General features: G+C 44.9%; 1 protein-coding gene across 2 annotated transcripts in view; it reads left to right on the forward strand.

The window, feature by feature from the left end:
* Nucleotides 1-4,453, forward strand: part of tshz3b (teashirt zinc finger homeobox 3b) — a 34,563-nt gene extending 30,110 nt beyond the window's left edge. For both annotated transcript variants that reach the window (XM_042320920.1, XM_042320921.1), the window contains exon 3: nt 63-4,453. In XM_042320920.1, the coding sequence (XP_042176854.1) occupies nt 63-3,445 (3,383 nt within the window). In that variant the 3' untranslated portion in view covers nt 3,446-4,453. The remainder of the gene's footprint in view (nt 1-62) is intronic.
* The last annotated feature ends 14,766 nt before the right edge of the window (nt 4,454-19,219 follow it).

Genomic DNA, 19,219 nt, shown 5'->3' on the forward strand with positions numbered 1-19,219 from the left:
TTAGACATGGTGGTCCTGTGGTAATAACAATCCTCTCTCTGTTTCTCTCTCTGTTCCCTCAGCGTATGCCCCTGAGGATGAGAAGGAGGCTGCCCTGCTTGATGAGGACCTGGAGGGGGAGGACTCTGCCGGGGAGGAGGAGCCTGCGGTCAAGTACATATGCCAAGACAAGGACTTCCTTTTCAATGACCGGCCTGGTTTCCATGACTCCCCCGTGGCCGACTTCTCCGGCCATGAGTTGGACAATGAGTCTCACCTGAGTGAGTCCAGTGACCGCATGTCAGACTTTGAGAGTGCCTCTCTCAAAAACGAGGAGGAGGTCGCGAAGGTGCCCCTAACGTCCTTGTCGCCATCTTCCTCTGTCATGATGGCCACCGCCACAGCCTCAGCCATGGAGGATGGCGCCACCACCGGGCCAGACAGCCTGGAGCAGATGAAGGCCATCTACACCAGCTTCCTGACCAACTCTTACTGGTCGTCTCTGAACTTCAACCTCACCCAGCCGCCAGCGGTGGAGAAACCTCCACGCAGCCACAGCAGCAGCAGCAGTAGCAGTAGCAGCAGTTGTGGCAGCAATGGCAATGGTTACGACTGGCACCAGTCCGCCGTGGCCAAGACCCTCCAGCAGGTCTCTCAGAACCAGAACCGGCTCATCCACCCAGCAGCGGAGCAAAACAACCTGTTCAGCACCGTGCAGCTCTACCGTCAGAGCACAAAGCTCTATGGCTCCATCTTCACAGGTGCCAGTAAGTTCCGCTGCAAGGACTGCAGCGCTGCCTATGACACGCTGGTGGGGCTGACTGTACACATGAATGAGACAGGCCACTACCGCGATGACAACCACGAGACAGACAGCGACGGCACCAAGCGCTGGTCCAAGCCACGCAAGCGATCCCTCCTGGAGATGGAAGGGAAAGAAGATGCTCAGAAGGTCCTGAAGTGTATGTACTGTGGACATTCCTTTGAGTCTCTGCAGGACCTCAGTGTCCACATGATTAAGACAAAACACTACCAGAAAGTGCCTCTGAAGGAGCCAGTGACTCCTGTGGCAGCCAAGATCTTCTCCTCCGCCCGGAAGAGAGCCCCCATCGAGCTCGACCTCCCCAGCTCCCCAGACTCCAACGGGGGCACCCCCAAAACCTCCCTAAATGACCATAATGACCCCCTACAGAAGGCATCCAACCCCTACATCACCCCAAATAACCGTTACGGCCACCAGAATGGAGCCAGCTATGCATGGCAGTTCGAGTCCAGGAAGTCCCAGATCCTGAAATGCATGGAATGTGGCAGCTCCCACGATACACTTCAGGAGCTTACAGCACATATGATGGTGACCGGTCACTTCATCAAGGTCACAAACTCTGCCATTAAGAAAGGCAAGCCCATCATGGAGTCTCCCCCACCGCCCGTCCCGACCATCTCTGCCGGTGAGGAGAAATTCCAGTCTGTACCACTGGCAGCCACAGCATTCTCCCCACCTCCTCCCCCCATACCTCCTCCCTCTAGTGTTTCCCCTGCCATGGCTGTGGAGATTAAGAAGGAGGAGAAGGAAGAGGAATGTATGAAGGAAACCACTAACAGCAGCAAAGACAAGAAGACCGGAGATGACGAGACAGAGGAGAAATTCGATATCTCCTCCAAATACTCTTACTTAACAGAGGAGGATCTAGAGGAGAGCCCTAAGGGAGGGTTTGACATCCTCAAGTCCTTGGAGAACACAGTGACATCAGCCATCAACAAAGCACAGAACGGTGCTCCCAGCTGGGGAGGCTACCCCAGCATCCATGCTGCATACCAGCTCCCAAACATCATGAAGCTTTCACTGGCCAACTCAGGAAAGAGCTCAGCTCTGAAGTACATGTTCCCCGGAGGAGAGATCCTGTCCCAAAACGCCAAAAACCAACCTCTGATCTCCCCGCCCAGCCGTCAGACCTCTCCTCTCCCCAAAAACAACTTCCACGCCATGGAGGAGCTGGTGAAGAAGGTGACTGAGAAAGTAGCCAAGGTGGAGGAGAAGATGCGGGAGCCGAATGTAAGGGCGTCCCCACTGAGACGAACCACACCCTCCCCCTGCAGTAGCGAGGCCGGGGAGTCAGCCAGAGGGGAGTCCCCTAAAGAGAGGAGAGGGTCTAAAACCCCAGAGAGCATCGGAGGAGGCAGCCACAAAGACTGTAACGGTGACACCAATATGAAGGAGTCGCTGGAGAATGGAATGGAGTCGGCTGTCAAATCCCCCATCTCTGCCTTGTGTGGCAGCACAGCCATTATTACAGACCACCCGCCAGAGCAGCCCTTCGTCAATCCTCTAAGTGCTCTTCAGTCCGTGATGAACGTCCACCTGGGTAAGGCAGCCAAGCCTGCTCTGCCGTCCCTGGACCCCATGAGCATGCTCTTCAAGATGAGCAACAGCCTGGCAGAGAAGGCCGCGGTCGCCGCTTCCACCCCAGCTCAGACCAAAAAAAACAACGAGCACTTAGACCGCTACTTCTACCACGTCAACAACGACCAGCCAATAGACCTGACCAAAGGCAAGAATGAAAAGAGTAGCTCCCTGGGTTCGGCTGCCCTGTCGTCATCCACATCAACACCCTCCTCTGTCTCCCCCTCCTCCACAGCCACCATGGCCAAGGCCTCATCTGCTGTGGCTTCATTCATGTCCAACTCCCCGCTGCGTGAGAACGCCCTGTCTGACATATCAGACATGCTGAGAAACCTGACAGAGAGTCAAGCCTCTAAGTCCTCCACGCCCACCAGCCTGTCGGAAAGGTCTGACCTCGAGGGTTCCACTCAAGAGGAGCTAGAGGAGATCTCTCCAGCCCAGAAACGCAAGGGCCGGCAGTCCAACTGGAACCCTCAGCACCTGCACATCCTACAGGCCCAGTTCGCTGCCAGCCTCCGGCAGACTGGCGATGGGAAGTTCGTGATGTCAGACCTGAGCCCCCAGGAGAGGATGCACATCTCCCGTTTCACAGGCCTCTCCATGACTACCATCAGCCACTGGCTGGCCAACGTCAAGTACCAGCTGAGGAGAACCGGAGGGACGAAGTTCTTAAAGAACCTGGACTCAGGCCACCCAGTGTTCTTCTGCAGCGACTGTGCTTCTCAGATCCGTTCCCCCTCCACCTACGTCAGCCACTTGGAGTCTCACCTGGGCTTCAGACTCCGAGACCTGGCCAAACTGTCTGGAGAGCAGCTTGTCAGCCAGATCTCACGTCACACCAAAAGCCTGTCCGAAAAACTGCTCTCCAACCACTCCAACTCTCACTCCCACGCCCACTCCCCGTCTCCCTCCCCTGAAGAGGACGGCAGCAGCACCTCGTATCAGTGCAAGCTCTGCAACCGGACTTTTGCAAGCAAGCACGCAGTCAAGCTCCACCTGAGCAAGACCCATGGGAAATCCCCAGAGGACCACCTTATGTATGTCTGTGAGCTTGAGAAACAGTAGCACTAAGCTGTGGACATGCTGCACTCTCTCTCTCTCTCCCGTTCTCTCTTGGTCTATCTTTAGCCTTTCACAGACATTTCTTTCGAAAAAAGGACTAGAAACTATTAAGTGATGAAACTGCACAAAGATGCCATAGAACTACTGTTTAGTTTCGGCACATGGTTTCTGATTATCTTTAAGGTCGACTCACTCTGGCCCAAGAAGCTTTTGTTTGTTTATGCTCTCCTTTTTGCTGTTGTCACTGATGAAACATATGAAGGTTAAACAATATTTTAAAATGAAGTGGTATGTATTTGAAAGGTGTGTAAATTGGATTTGATTTCTTTATATTTTGGCATCATTGAGATGCGATAAGCTGCATGCATAAATTAAACAGTTTAGTTAAACATTTGGTAACTAAATCTGGTGCACTTTTCTTTTTTTCTCTCTCTCTCTTTCGCTCTCTTTTTGTTAATGTGACCTTTATGTGCTGGTGTCAGTCAGCATCTGAAATTTAACCCTCTGAGTACGGCCAAGCACTTCTACCCGAATGATCCAAAACCCTTATCAAAGCAAAACATTTTAGATTGGAATTGACCAAGCTATTGTGTGGTTTGTAAGCTGCACAGTGAAAGTACTACATGTCCCTGTCCAACAGCCAATCTCTAAAGATGCATTGTACGTGATGCAAAATCTCAATCTGAAGTCGTTTACTTTGCTTAAATCAGGGGCCTCTATGAATTCAGGTCTGTGTAAAAATGTATATAAAAACATATATACTAATTCCTGTCTAAATTATGCATCATTTTTATATTTTTAATTTAAGAGGAGTATGACTATCTACTGGTGCACAATATATGAAGACATTAATGAAATTGTTTTGCACAATAGTTTTATAAATATGTTATTTAATCAAATGATATGAAAATAAGAGGAACAAAATGACCCAGAACTCTTTTATTTCCACCTCGTGCTCAAAGGGTTAAACCTCTAGTACAAGACAGTACATGTGCCGGTATTTGAACGTTATCATATAAAGGTTGTACAAAAGATGTTACTGTAAGAAGTAATGAAGAATTCCACATGTAACCTCTTATTTATAAGCACTCTTGGTTGTCGTTTCATATCGTAGAACGCCTTTGGATTGGTATTTCTTCTTTTTTTCTCTGTCTAATTACTCTCCCACAATTCCGCACTGCAGCTTTATCTTTTTGGGATATGAAAGGTAACCATGGTTACCTCACCTCTGATTGACAGTTCTGCTACATTTTTGGCAGTTAATTTGCTAAAGTAACTGACAGCTGCCAGTGTACAGAAATCTTAGGTGTAAAATATTGGCATGTAAACAGCACAGACACTGTTATGCATTCTGTGCCGTGTTTTTGTTGTTGTTGTTGTTGACAATGAAGCACCCATTATATGACTTCATATAACCTTTTTTTTCTACTGCAGCATTAAAGGAAACAGTTTTTTGCAATAACACTGTGTGTCGTGGCTCACGATTATGTAGGTGCTGTGAGTTTTCTAATGAGCACATTAAAAATGAAATTGTTTCTGGCGGGTGGTGAGTTCTAGACGAGTTTACAGTGAGTGGCAGGGCCCTGCAGAAGATGAAAGCTGTCACACCATCATCCTGTGTGTTTCCACAAAGCTCTGCCTGGAGCGGGAATAGCCTATGGGCCATATCAGGGGCCTCAGAGACAGACACCACCCAAACACTATAGTGGTGGCACCAGTATAACCATCAAGTGTATGTGTCAGTCATACATTCCTCTCCATTGGAATGTGTTGCTCTACCTAGGAAAAGGGAAATAGAAACCACATACTGAATACTGAACAACAGGTAACTCCTAGCTGTGTGATAGGCCCTTCCCCCTCCATCTCGTTGACTGGATGTAGAGGATAATTGCATAAACCCTGGCACTAGCTGTCTCGTCGTCACCATTTTATTCCCCGCTCTGTAATTAACCCAGACTTCCATTTTGTGTGTACAGTAGATCAACAACAACAAAAAAGAGGGGAGACCGTTGTTTGGGCCTCATGGAGGGTGACAACCATGCAGCAATGATGAGCTCATGGCTTTGGAGTCCTATTCTATAAGCAACAACAATTAAACGCAGTCTATCGGTACAGTTAGTTAGTTGGTTACAGACACTAGGCCCATTGCATCTCCATGAATCCGAACATTCACACACAATAGAGGAGGTGGAGAAGGAGGGATTGGAGGATTGTTTCTCAACTTCATATTTTGTCCTCGTGGTCTGTTCTCTTCTTTGAGCTGCTGAATATGTTTTGCGTCAGGGCCTGTCACCAAAACCACCTCACAGATAAACTCCTACACACAGTTATAGACCAACACACACACACACACACACACACACACACCCTTCAGGAGCCAGGTAGAGGGACTTCATCCGTGGTGACAAGGTGCCGCTGTATGTGAAAATGTCAGCCTTCACAGCCGTGCCTGACGTCTGGCGCCGTATTTAAGGCTCTCATTAGTCGCAAAGGAAATACGCGTGAAATTGAAGTGTAAGAAAAGTATTTTCTCTCCTCTCTCACATCCAGGGAGCTCAGAGTAGGCTGGGCTTATTAAGGTTCAAAACAGGCATGCAGGAGACAATGTGTAGCCAGAAGCTGCACACACACGCACTCAGACTCACACTTATTCACTATGTATTCCCTACAATCCCTCAGACGACAGGCTTCATCTCTACAGATAGATGTGTGGATGTACTCCGTTTAAAATGAATATCGAAACAACAAATGGTCACGTGTGCAGGATTTTGGATAAACTTACTTTTTTATTTACATGGTGTGAGTGCTATGCCGAATATGAAAAGGAAATATCCATGCGAAATGAAAGGAATGCACTGGCTCAAATACGCCTTGGAGACTAGCATATTACTTCTGTTTTGGATATGTACCTTTGTGCTTGCACATTACTGCGCCATTGTACCCAACACAATGCAAACGTCGACATCCTCCTGGGAGGAGCGTACAGCACAGCACAGCCGATGTGCAACTTTAAGCTGCTCAGACTCCTTAATGTAGCGAGGTGTACCGCAGATTCAGATAGCTTTATCAGGTGTAATGTAATACGCACTCAGTGGATCCACACTGCACAATGGATCCACACTGTATAACACAGGCAAAGCCCTTACAACAGGCAAATGCGCACGTCTACAAATACGATGTGATTCTCCTTCCCAACTAGCAATTCACTGTTCTTCTGAGGATGCTTTTAGGGCTTTCGAGATTCTGAATACTGCTGCCCTCCTTTCACTTGTTCAATTGAGTGTTCCTGAAACTGCACTACAAAAGCATTCCATGTAGTGAAGCCCCATTTTCAGAAGTAATTCCTTAGACGTTGACGAGGGGAAATGATTCTGAGTAAGACGTGTGTCACATCCTGCTGCTGGGCTATAGGGATTTCAAATGATAAGCAAATGCAAACACAGGTGTTCAGGTTGCACACAAAAGTACACATACACGTGCCGTGAAATATGTTGCCCAGCAGGCTCGTGGAATCGCACGCTCACACACGCACATACACAATAGGCCTGGATTTATTCTCTCCACTGTTGACCCCATGTTGTACAATGTCTGGAGAGGCCTTTGAGCTCGAAGGGACTTCTTTAACTTCTGTTATTTACATGCCTAATAATTCACTTCTCCAACAACACCTTCACCCTGGAAGCAGTCCCATTAGACATGCTAATTTAAGGGGGGTACCTGTAAATTCTCGAACGCAAAAAAGAAATACTAATGTGAAAAATACTGGCATGCGTCTAAATCACGGGCGTGTCCCGCTGACCTGACCGTTACCCCAGCCTGCAGAGAGAGGGAGGGAGAGAGGGAGTGGGGAAGGCGGAGGAAAGGAGGAAGAGTGGAGCGGGGGCTTGTAATGCACCACCGTAGATCTTCCGGCCGTCACGTTACCAAAGTATCTTAAAATAACGTGTGTGATGAATGTGCAATTTCCTTAATTTACGGGGCTGTGGTGTGCTCAGGGCTACATGCTGGATGGAAATCTTAAATGGGGCTTGAACAGCACTCCTCACAACAAGAAATCAATATGCCATGCAGCTTAGGGAACTATCTGCTCTGGCCATGGAGTGTGGGGGTAATTTCCTCTAAACGCCACATACACTGTTCACACCACCACAAAAAAAATAATCTCACACACACACACACACGCAGAAACACACATGCTCTGTGTGTGTGGATTCAATAGAATAACGACACCTGTGTTCTTTATTGCAGAACAGGGGACAAACATAAGCTCTATGTAACAACAAAGACCACAAAGATTTGCAGCCATATTACACCACAGTCATCACCCTAGATAAGACAGAAATGGCCCTCAGGACTGAATAGGCCTACATGCCACATATAGACCTACATAGAATGGCATGCACTTAGGCCTACAGTTACAAGCACCCGCAGTGAATACACGCACATACAAGCAAACACTCAGACAAAGTGGCAAATTATAGTATTGTTTGGCCTACTGTCTTCACAGAACATGGCTGAAAATGTTCAGTATTTGCGGAGGCTATCTATTAATCAGTTTGAATTTGCCTTGGTAACAACATCATTCCAGTGTGTCTTTGAAACATGATGAAATGGTGGCCCCCAGGGACACACTGAAATTATGCATTTCTACTGCTGTCATATCATAGCCACGGTACTGTCCTCATGACACTGGTCATGCTCTTTACTTACTCATCTGCCTGGTGGAAGTGGAAGGGTTTATGATGGCCACTGGAACTGGAAGGAACAGCTCTGGTTGAGTTGTTGCATGGTGCAGAGAACTGCTCCCTAATGGAGTTTGATGGAAAAGCAGTCATTTCGCTTGCCAGGCTTATTTCAGTAATGTACCTATTGCATTCATTTGGCTCAGTTAGCAAGCTAGTGAGCTTGCTCAGCTGGTTAGCATCAGTTAGCTAGCTAGCTAAGTAAGTGTCGAGGGGTGGCTAGCTTTTCCACGTACATGTATGTTAGCTACCTAGTCCTGCTAACCTGGGTAAATGCAAGACCGTACTCATTAGGTGTGCTTGCTGAAGGCAAATCACAGCTTTAGATTTCTTATAGTCTTATTATTATTATTTTCTTATTTTCTTTCTTTGCTTGAAAAAAACATTTTTTTGATAGCTTTTACACTTCTTTTTAAAACTACGGCACATTATTGTATAATCTCCAATGCATTTCTAGTACAGTGAAAAAGCCATTACACTTGAACTCTTATCAATTCCAAACCAACGTTGAGATGTTCAGACTGACCGTACTTAGGTTGCTTGTCAAAAGCTTTTTGATACCATAGATAATTTAAAAAAAAATCCTAAACCATAGGAATACAGAGGTAGCTACAGCATTCAAAATGGCCCTGTTCCTTGGCCAATTAAGCTATAAGACCAACTTTAAAAAGTTCAGACTATCCTAACTTCAAATTCTTAAAACCTTTTATCAACTATAACTATGTGAATGTGCATAAATTGTCATAAAATAACCCACCAACAGTATTGAACCATTCATGTTAGAGACACCAAACCAACTTTCACATGTTCAGGCTATCCTAACTTATATTCTTTTAAATGTTTATCAACTATAACTGTATAAATTAGCATAAATTAGTTCAGGCTATTCTATCCTATCAATCAATAGATCCTTCACAAGCTAGAACAGGAACCACATTTTCTTCAGGAAATTTACTTTTCTAGTTGTTTACTACATTCATGACACTTTTGTACTAATAACCATGATAAACACCAGAAAAAGAAAACCCAAACCATGCCGTCTACCAGTGAGCTGGGAAGATACCCGAAGGTAAGTTTGCATTATTTCTGATAATACAGATATGAATGAAATGGTAACATAATCCTAACCAGTGGTGTACATTGTGTTGGCACTGCCATAGCACACAATGGTAAACGGGATGAGCAATTACGATATCTAAAGTGAGAATACACTATGAAAGTGACGTGTTCAAAGTATGTCCTACTTCCGGGTCATGTCCCATAACCTCTTGACTAGACTTCCAGATTCTATCATCAAATTCACAAAAACAAGGTTGTTTAAGATATATACTTTATATGTACAATCATACTTGTAATCGTGTATTGACTTGGTCATACCCGATGCCTTTTCTCAAAATATTCGACGATCAACAAGTAAGACACATTGCTGAAAGTTAGAGAAGTCTAATTTGGACTACATCTCCTAACCTACTACTTTGATAGCATGCCAGAGCGTGCCTGCTCAAGCTGAGGACTTACAGGACGGTAAGATCCCATCAGTTACAGGCCGTTTGATACGTTTTATATTAGATTACGCTGATTGTTTTTGGCTGAAAATTACCTGCCATTACTTTTTTTAATACAAAAAAATGTTTTGTTTCTAGCTGTCAAAAATGTGTAGTTCATGTGTGTAGTTCTAGACTTTGACGATGCAAAAAAGTATTTATAAATAATTATTAGTAGTTACTATCTTGTCTCATCGCTACAACTCCCGTACGGGCTCGGGAGAGACGAAGGTCGAGAGCCATGCGTCCTCCGAAACGCAACCCAAATAAGCTGCATTGCCTTTTAACACAGCGCGCATCCAACCCGGACGCCAGCCGCACCAATGTGTCGGAGGAAACACCGTGCACCTAGCCACCTGGTCAGCGCCCACTGCGCCCGGCCCGCCACAGGAGTCACTAGTGCGCGATGAGACAAGTATATCCCTACCGGCCAAATCCTCCTTAACCCGGACGACGCTAGGCCAATTGTGCGTCGCCCCATGGACCTCCCGGTCGCGGCCGGCTGCGGCAGAGCCTGGGCTCGAACCCAGAGTCTCTGGTGGCACAGCTGGCATTGCGATGCAGTGCCTTAGACCATGACGATGCAAATTTGAGGCTCATTTTTAGCCTACAAAACAAGGAATACGGAAGTAAAATTGACACGTCACTAGCACGTCATGTAGAATAGAATAGAACTTTATTGTCCATAATGTAGCCAACAGCGGAAATGTGTCTCCTGCTCCGTTCTCAAGACAGCACACATAACAGTATACAGTTGAGAAGAGCGTAGGGTCAAGCTACAGGGCAGCACCACTGGATGAAACGCAAGTTGTGGGGTTCGGGGCCTTGCTCAAAGGCCCAACTGTAGGGGAATGTCTTTAGGATGTGAACATAGTAGCCCTCGAGTTGCTAGACCAATTCCCCCTTATTTGTCTAGCACCTGGCCAGGGAATTGAAACAGGCCATCTTTCGGTAAAACGTCCAGCTCCTTAGCCGCTGGGCTACCTACCGCCCGAGTAGGCTATTATAAATTGCTATAAGTGTATTAAGGAATTATATGTGTATGCCTCACAGAAAGTGCTACCAAAAACAACACAATCTAATGTTGACATAGTTCTGCAACACAGTTCCTCGTCCATTATCCACTGTAATAGACCTCGGGGTGGAGTTTAAAACCCTCTCAAGCAAGACTATCCCTTTCACATTGTCACTGAAGGGTCAAGCAGTGTTCTCCCACAGTCCTGCTGTCTAGTTACACAAACATGGGCCTGGCTCTGCTGACCTGTCACTCACCCCTGTGAACCTCTTCACAGGGGTCAGCTAATGGCTGCAGGCTGCCACCCTGCCAATGGTAGGGAACAGAAGAGCTCTAACTGAACTGATGTCTGTTATCTGTTCCCTGGTCAGCCTTTAGATCTTTCCATGTTCTAGGAAATGCATCACCAGTCAACAGAGTTAACAGAATCGCCTCTTTGAACCTTCAAACGCTTTCTTTTCCCCCCTGAAGTGCTGTAAGACAATATTGGTTCATACTTTATCCCTTACTAAATAGAATATGTTCAGTTCCAGAAAGATGATATCTAGCCTATAGATACAATATTGAAAGTGTGCTTGGCTTGTTGCTCTAGCTTTCATCAGATAAGATGATGTTGTCTGGTACCTCACGTGTACACCACTTACATTCGTGTTGCATCTTCATGTATTTCCTTCTTATACAACAAACCTGCAAATGCCCTGCAGCTACAGCCTGTTAGGGCTTCACGGTAACTATAACCATGACTACATGATGGTTGTTGTTTTATTGTTAATCGCTGTTGGTTCTGCTGTTGCTGTTGTTGTTGATCATAGTTTACTATAGGCCTACTCTTTCTACTGCAGCTATTGTTGTTTGGGATTTCAGGAGTAATACATAGCTGACCAGCATGGTTTGTGGCAACATTTTAAGTGAGACGCTATTAAGAAAGAGGACAAATCAGTTTATCAGCGAAATGGATCTGTAAGTGGCTATTGTTCCTATCCGTCCCAGTGATCACAAAGGGTGGGCTCAGTTCTCCCAAGCTTTTTTTCTCCCATTGACGAATGTGAGGAAGCTGTCCCCCGCCCAGCCTCCGATGTGGAAATATCTTCCCAGGTCAGAGGTCAGACAGCTGAAGTTAGGTGATGAGGGAAAGTGCTTAGCACCATTTAAAATGACCCCCAGTCCCCATCCCACCCCCTGGAGTGATGTCCATCACTATCTCCTACTCTGGAGGATGCTGAGGGCTACACCAGTACACAGGGTCAAGCATCATCCTGCCCTCCCTCCCACTAAGGTACTAATAGAAAAGAAACAGTATCATTGGTTCAAATCCATGACCCCACTCTATATGAAGAGTCATTTTTCTATTTTAATAGCCAGAGCAGATATATGCCCCGGGGGTGTCTCAATCTTCAATATGATTGTGCCAGTAACACAAAGAGAAATAGAGGATTGTTTTAACACATATTGTGGTGCATTGTGATCTTAATACTGTTGCCTCTGCAACAAAAATGACACTAGATGATCTATCGGATATTCATAAGAATTTGCTCCTAGGTGAACATATTTAGTTCCGTCAATATTTGAAATGAACCAAGAGACAGTGAGATAGTTGTATGTGCTATGATTTCATGTGTTTGACAACATTGCAACACATTTCCTATTACTCCCAAATAACAGAAACGAGAAATTGCACATGTATCCACGTTTTAATAAAACATTTAATGCAATGTGTTGCTTTGAGTGATAATGAATGTAAATACACTGTAATATATCAATGAGATTGCATTGGTATGGTAATATCAAATGGACTAAGATCAAATTTGAATTCCGTGATCTGCTTTGATGATGGGTAGGTTTAGTGATATCATGTGTGTCCCATGAGATGGCTATGTAACTTTTGGGATTAAACATGGTGGGTGGGTGGGAGGATGGGGGGGTGGGGGGGGGGGGGGGTGATCCTGCCCCAATCTGAGATCCTCTCTATGGCTGAGCTCCTGGGATGACACCCGCTCACCAGTCCTCTTAAAGCTCATTATCACGCTTAAATTATTTCCTCCCACAAGCACCTTAATTAACACACGTCCGGACCACGTCTGGTCGCACAAATTGATTACAGCATCAGACCCAATGTCTGCAGTGCTGAGGCTATCACGGAACAAAGGACGAGCAAAACTCGGAAAGGCTCACAGGCTTGGAATCATGTAGAAAACACAATACATATGCTAGACGTTGTATGATATCACTGGCTCTGTTTTTCCACAATCAAATGCTAATGGAGGATGGGATTTAATGTATGCATATAGACCGAACAAAGGACAGCAGTAATCAGCCCATCTTTCCCACAGAAGTCTTTACCAGTGCTGTGGTGCTGCCTGGGCTGGGTCATTTCAAGCTTGGCCTCAATCACTGGCATTAGACATAATTTCAGTCCTGAAGGGGTTAATTAAGGGCTGCGTGAAAAGCCTGAATTAATTGGCTCATGTCCGAATGAGAAGAAGAAGAGAAAAAAAATACATCTTGGCGTTTTTATACATTAGAACAGCTGACAGCAGTTAATTGCCACGGACATAAATAGAATCTCAATAATGAAAGAAGGAAAAAAAAGCACGATAGAAAATATACTGAACTGAGTGGAAGTAGAGGTGAAGAATGCACCTTCTAAATGGGGTCAGTTTATAAACCACGGATAGGCTCCCTCTGTTTTAAAAAGACAGAGTGGACAAGGGAGGAGAGCGAGGAGTGGTAGGTGTGTGCAGAGGGAAGGAACCTCTCTGTATTGTGGGTATTTAAGTGAAGGTGCAGTGACGTCCGTCACGCCTCAGTGGCCATGAAACAGAGTCGGCAAAAAAGATGAAGGAGTGCTCTCCTCCTGAAAGGCTCATCAGGACTTGTCATCGCTCTAATGAATATCATTTAAATTGCTTTGTATATCGCAGTGAGTTTGGATGTCGATTTAATTTGCGCATGTGTTTGAGTTCTTCTGCTTGGCTAGGCGAACGGAGAGCGCTAGACTAATGAAAAGAGAGCTGGGGTGACAGCGTGATGAGACTCGACCTGATCAGATGGGTTTGAAAGGAATTTCTGACAGAGAATAAAACACACGCACACACGCACACACACGCACGCACGCACGCACGCACACACACACACACACACACACACACACACACACACACACACACACACACACACACACACACACACACACACACACACTGCATTTCAGGATGTAACTGCAGTGAGGTTTGTGTTATCAAGGCTCCTGGTGCATTGTGGGAGTTGGAGCACTGCACCTGTTGTAATTTGCCGATATCCCCTGTTGTGGGATGCACTAATGATTGTCGGGGAGCATCCCAGAGCTAGGGATATGTCAAATAAAACCACACGTCTTTCCTGTGGATGAACCATCCCTGTTTTTAAGCATGGCCTTATCAAAATGAAATTACAATATATGCTGATACCCTATTTTAACCTTCCCTTCAAATCGTCTTCTCCCTCCCCCATTCCTGTGTGCGTACTGTACTCGCACTTCTCACTGTAAGCTGTGAAATATTACAACCTTTCCCGAAGCAAAAGATATAAATCCACATTGAGGAATTGCAAAAACAGCACAAAACATTTCCAGCCTGGCGGTATCTAGTGAGGCGCTTATGATTTAGCATTGCAGGTGTATCTGAAACTGGGAGTAGCAGACAAAGGCTGGACACCTTTTTCCTAAGCACTTATGTAATGTGTATTTCATTACAATTACCCTGGGTATTTAAACAAGTCAAATCCAATTATGAATCACCACTTAGCAATTAATCCAATCAATTAGACGTTCATGCTTGTCATTTCAGTATGTGTCACAGATGTGGAAAGTGTGCAGCGAATTCAGCACATTATCATGGTAATCATGGTCATGGAAGAGAGGCAGGAACATGTTAATCAATAATCAGTAATTGGGGAAGCTCCTCTGAAAATATAGTTTGCCAAGCTACCAATTACTTCGCACTGGAGGAAGTTGAGCTACACTAAAGCTACCCTTAAGAAAATGTTACAGTTTATGGCATCGAAATGTCATAGAATGAAAATTGCAAGAACAGATCACTCTGTAGTCAGATGTTAAAGCGCAACTGAAGACAATATAAACTAATTCTCTGATAGAAAACGGCACATGTGGCATCGATATGAGTAAGAAACATCTATTCTAGTGTCAAAACTGATTACAAAGTGTAAATAGGATTATTTTGGACATAAAGTCAGTCTCGTACAAAGAGTTTTGAAAGTAAGTTTGTCATGACTTACTTGAGGGTTAGGTTCTGATTTCAACAATGCTCACTTGCCCACTGACACGGGACACACAGCTGCAGTGTTTGTGCTTTATCCAATCCTACCACAGAACACACAGACAGCGAGACAGACTTCCCAGCAGCACAGCAGATCGGACTTTATTTACACAAGACAACCCGTCTCAGCATGTTTTAACTTGAGAAATGTTGCACCTAACACCTTACCTAGATGTAAAATTGTGTAACCAAAACCTCCTCGGCAAAAACTTCCAAATTTATTACAGATTTCTTGAGTTGTGTTTTTTTTTAGGGGGTGAAACTGGCTTTGTTCCTGTGGTGTCTCATGGGGGACAAACATCAGTAACTGCCACACCCCAAAGACTGAAACCTAGTTTTTCTAAATGAGCAACAGAGAAACACATGCGGAATCAGAGTGTTCAGTCGCTCTCTAACAGAATGTGTAATTCATCCCATCAAACACAAAACACAAAAAGTGTTTCAAGTGAGAATTATGCGGGTCTGATGCCGAAACCTAAAGGAAAATCTTGCCTACTTCATCAAAAACAATGAGTAGTTCCAGTAGCTAGCCACACCGCTACATGGCCAAAAAAGGTTATTAACTACTGAAAGCACTACCAAGATTTGATTTTAGTTCAACTACTACTACTGCAACATGTTGTTTAATTACAAGTTCACTACTCCCCAACACTGTCAATAATGATTAAACTGCTCTAGCACTAGCTTCAATGCACAAGATGCTGGATGTGACATAGCTGTTGTTGTCACAGTCAACACCTCTTTTGGATCTTTTCTACAGTATCCTAGTAGAAAATAATAACACAGGCTGGAACCTAAACTAGCACAGACCCTTTAGTCAAAAATGACACAAATTGTACACTGGAGTGAAAGCTGTCGTATTAACTACTCTCCTTCAGTTGGTACAACAATCAGTCTGCCTTGGAAAATATCAACAGAGCCCATGGAGAGGCAGCTAGCATCCCTGACCACGCAAGTTAAACAGAGATCCATAACAGGATATTAAACTTTAACTACCCCGTATTCATTCCAATCATCTGGGAAAGAAATGACCAAAACTTCAGGCTCGAAATTTCATTTGTGTCGCATCGGAAAGGTTGAATTTATGGGCCCTTTTGTTAAAAGGGTATATGCTGAGCTGAAAAGTTCTCCAGGCCTTTTGCCGAGTCTCCCTGTGACATATGTCTTCATTTGAGAAACCTCAGCTCATGCCAGGGTGGAACTTTTATTGGCAGGCCCTCATTTCCCCCCGAGTGCTATAACTGTTGCACAGGAAATAAAGAATAAATGCCGACATACTTCCTATTGCTAAGAGTGATTTCATTACTTAGACACTGGACTAATTTGGGGAATGTGGGGGAAGGGAGTTTACACATACAATAGGGCCATGCCACACTTTTATACTTGCGTGTCTTTGGAAACCTACACATATGTTGCCTTACATATCAACTGTCCAACAAGGTTTTTGATGTAGGCATCATTGAATTTGTATGTTCTGTACTTGGCATCGTAGATACTGTACATAACTGCACTGCAGTTTATGCGTTTACTGATTTACAACTATTACTCCAGGCAATCTTGAAGAGAAATTGTCTTGAAAATGTCCCTAAACCTACCTCTGAAGGAATGAGTCGCCCATTTTGAATGTTATATTGTTTCTGTGTATCTCTGAGTGATGTTCTATCGATTCCCGGGGGCATTTCATGACTTCATGTGTATCTGAGATATTGCCGATCAAGCAGGCAGAAAAAAAAGGAGGAATCAGAGAAGGAGAAGAAATTAAATCTCAGTGGAAGAATCTGCAAGCAGCTGATCGGCTGATGAGATGAGAGGTTGTCATGACGAGGGTCGGTCGGGAGATCTCTCCTCTTAACTAACCTACATCTTGACAGAGCAATCAAGTCCCCCGGAGCGTAATTAAATGATAAGTTCATATTTGAGGGACAATTGTGTGGTGTCGGCGAAGTTGTCACGGCGCTCGCTGGCGTGATGAATACCCTTATTAGCAGCCACAGTGCATACTGTCACAGAGGGCCAACCAGAAGGGGAGGAACAACAGGATGACCCACCCCACCCTGCTCCCCCTTACAGTCAGCCCCTTGTGATCGCTTAAGATATCCTCACAAAGGGCAGTTAGAGGTAAACAGGACATGCACTCTACCATGTCACATGAAAGAACGTGCTCCTGTAAATCAATGAAAGATGATGTAAGCGTACATTGAACTGTTTGATAGGCAAACTGCTTTTCTATGCAAGGCTGGCAGCTGAGATGCACAAGCACAAGCGTCTAAGGCCCAGGTGAATGAAGCTCCAGTGCCAATTGTCAAACACCCAATTGGACAGACGTATGGGAATTGTTAGCAACATTTGGCCATAATGTTTTTCCTGTGCTTTTCTTCTAGTCAACTCATGCGAGAATCATCTTTGAAAAGGTGGGCAGATATAATACACTGACAGCCATTGAAAGGTGAGTAAACAGTACACTCTAACCTCCATGGAAAAAAAGAGGAGAGTTTTCCTCCTTTCTGTAAAATCCCCTCCCTTCCTTTCAGCGGCAAGTCCCATTTGCTTTAAGTCCCATTTGCTTTAAGTCCCATTTGCGTTAAGTCCCATTTGCTTTAATCCTGCATGGTGTGGCAGTAGCACGGGCTCCGCAGGACTCCATTGTAACACTCTCTCATTGTGTCTGGAGCATAAGGCAGTCTCTGTTGTCTAGCCAGCTTCCCCCCTCTAAACACAGCTTGTTTTTTTCAATGGGTACTTCCTTCTTAAGAAAATAAACCTGCTGTCTTTGACTGTATCCCCAACTGTACTGTGAGACGGATGACAGAGGAGTGTGGGTGTATTGAACTGAGGGGAGGGGGGAGCATAGGTTAAAGGAGGCGGAGGTTGAAGTGGTACCTTCAGCCAAGGAAAACTAAGAGTGTGAGTGAAACCCAACCGACACATATGAGTCATTCTTAATAATTACAAATGCAAAGCATGTTTCATATTTAACAACAGGAGCTCGTACGCCACTAACGTAAGGTTTGGAGGTTTGGATAGAAAAGGAAAATGTGATACATAATTGAAAGATAATATTAAAATCTTCAAATGACTCTATGAAGTCCTGCTGCTGAACGACTGGCAATAAAGTATGTTCCACTTCAGGTTCAGTGTAAATAAATCAGATCAGAGGAGAATATAGTTCAACTGAACCTTTACAGAACTTCTACGTAAAGGTCACTTTTTTCCCCTGGTAATTTAAAGATCAGAAGTCTCTACTCAGTCAGCCAAAAACAGCATGAGGTCATACTTTTAATCACTTCTACACCATATGCACAAAAATCTTACCTTTGCTCAAACGTCTGCGCTACATCCAAATCTATATACTGAATAGTGATACATTTCACAGTTTCCCCCTCAGTGCTTTGTGTTGCGGCCATGTTTCACAGAGTAATAAGTCATTAAACACTGCACATGCGGAAAAGGGGAACCTCTCCTGAAATCCCAGTGATTGGGTCTGTTGTTGAATGAATGGATGGATACTGTTTTCTCAGTATAGCCCGCATTCCACAGTGACAGCAGCGGGAGTCAAGGTCATTTGTTAGATTTTTTATTTTTTTTCCCTCGTAAATCTGTCCGTAACTCATCCACTGGACCCATCCTGGCCACACTTGAAACATTCGGTTAGGGAGAGGCACGTATTTACTGCATGACGCAGAGAGAGAGAGAAAAAAAGAGTGAGGAAGAGACAACAGAAAAATATTGGCTTGTGTCATTGGAAGGTTGAAAGAGGGGAGGATATGTAGTAGACCTGCTTAGTATGAAAGAGAGAGTAAGTAAGTAAGTACACTGGGGGACAGACGGAGGGAAAGAGAGGAAGGGAGGGGTGGTAGCTCATGTCCGTCAGGGTAATACTTTAAAAAAAGCGCCTCCCTTTCTCCTTTTACCCCCTCAGAGAGCCCTGTCACATGCAGTTTGTCCTGATGTCTGACGGATTAGCTCAAGACACTCATCTCAGGCCCTCCTCTATATGTCGTTAATTTAATGCATGATGACGTGGCCAATTACGGCGAGGCTGCACGCTCAAATAGCATGTCAAAACCTGTGTATCAATCTATTAGATCCTGTCTCCTTGCACATTACAAGGCACCTTAAAGCACATCTCCGTGCATAGGGGAAAGTGCTGACCTCATGGGGAA

The sequence above is a fragment of the Oncorhynchus tshawytscha genome, linkage group LG04 (assembly GCF_018296145.1).
Source record: "Oncorhynchus tshawytscha isolate Ot180627B linkage group LG04, Otsh_v2.0, whole genome shotgun sequence".
NCBI classification, from domain to species: Eukaryota; Metazoa; Chordata; class Actinopteri; order Salmoniformes; family Salmonidae; genus Oncorhynchus; species Oncorhynchus tshawytscha.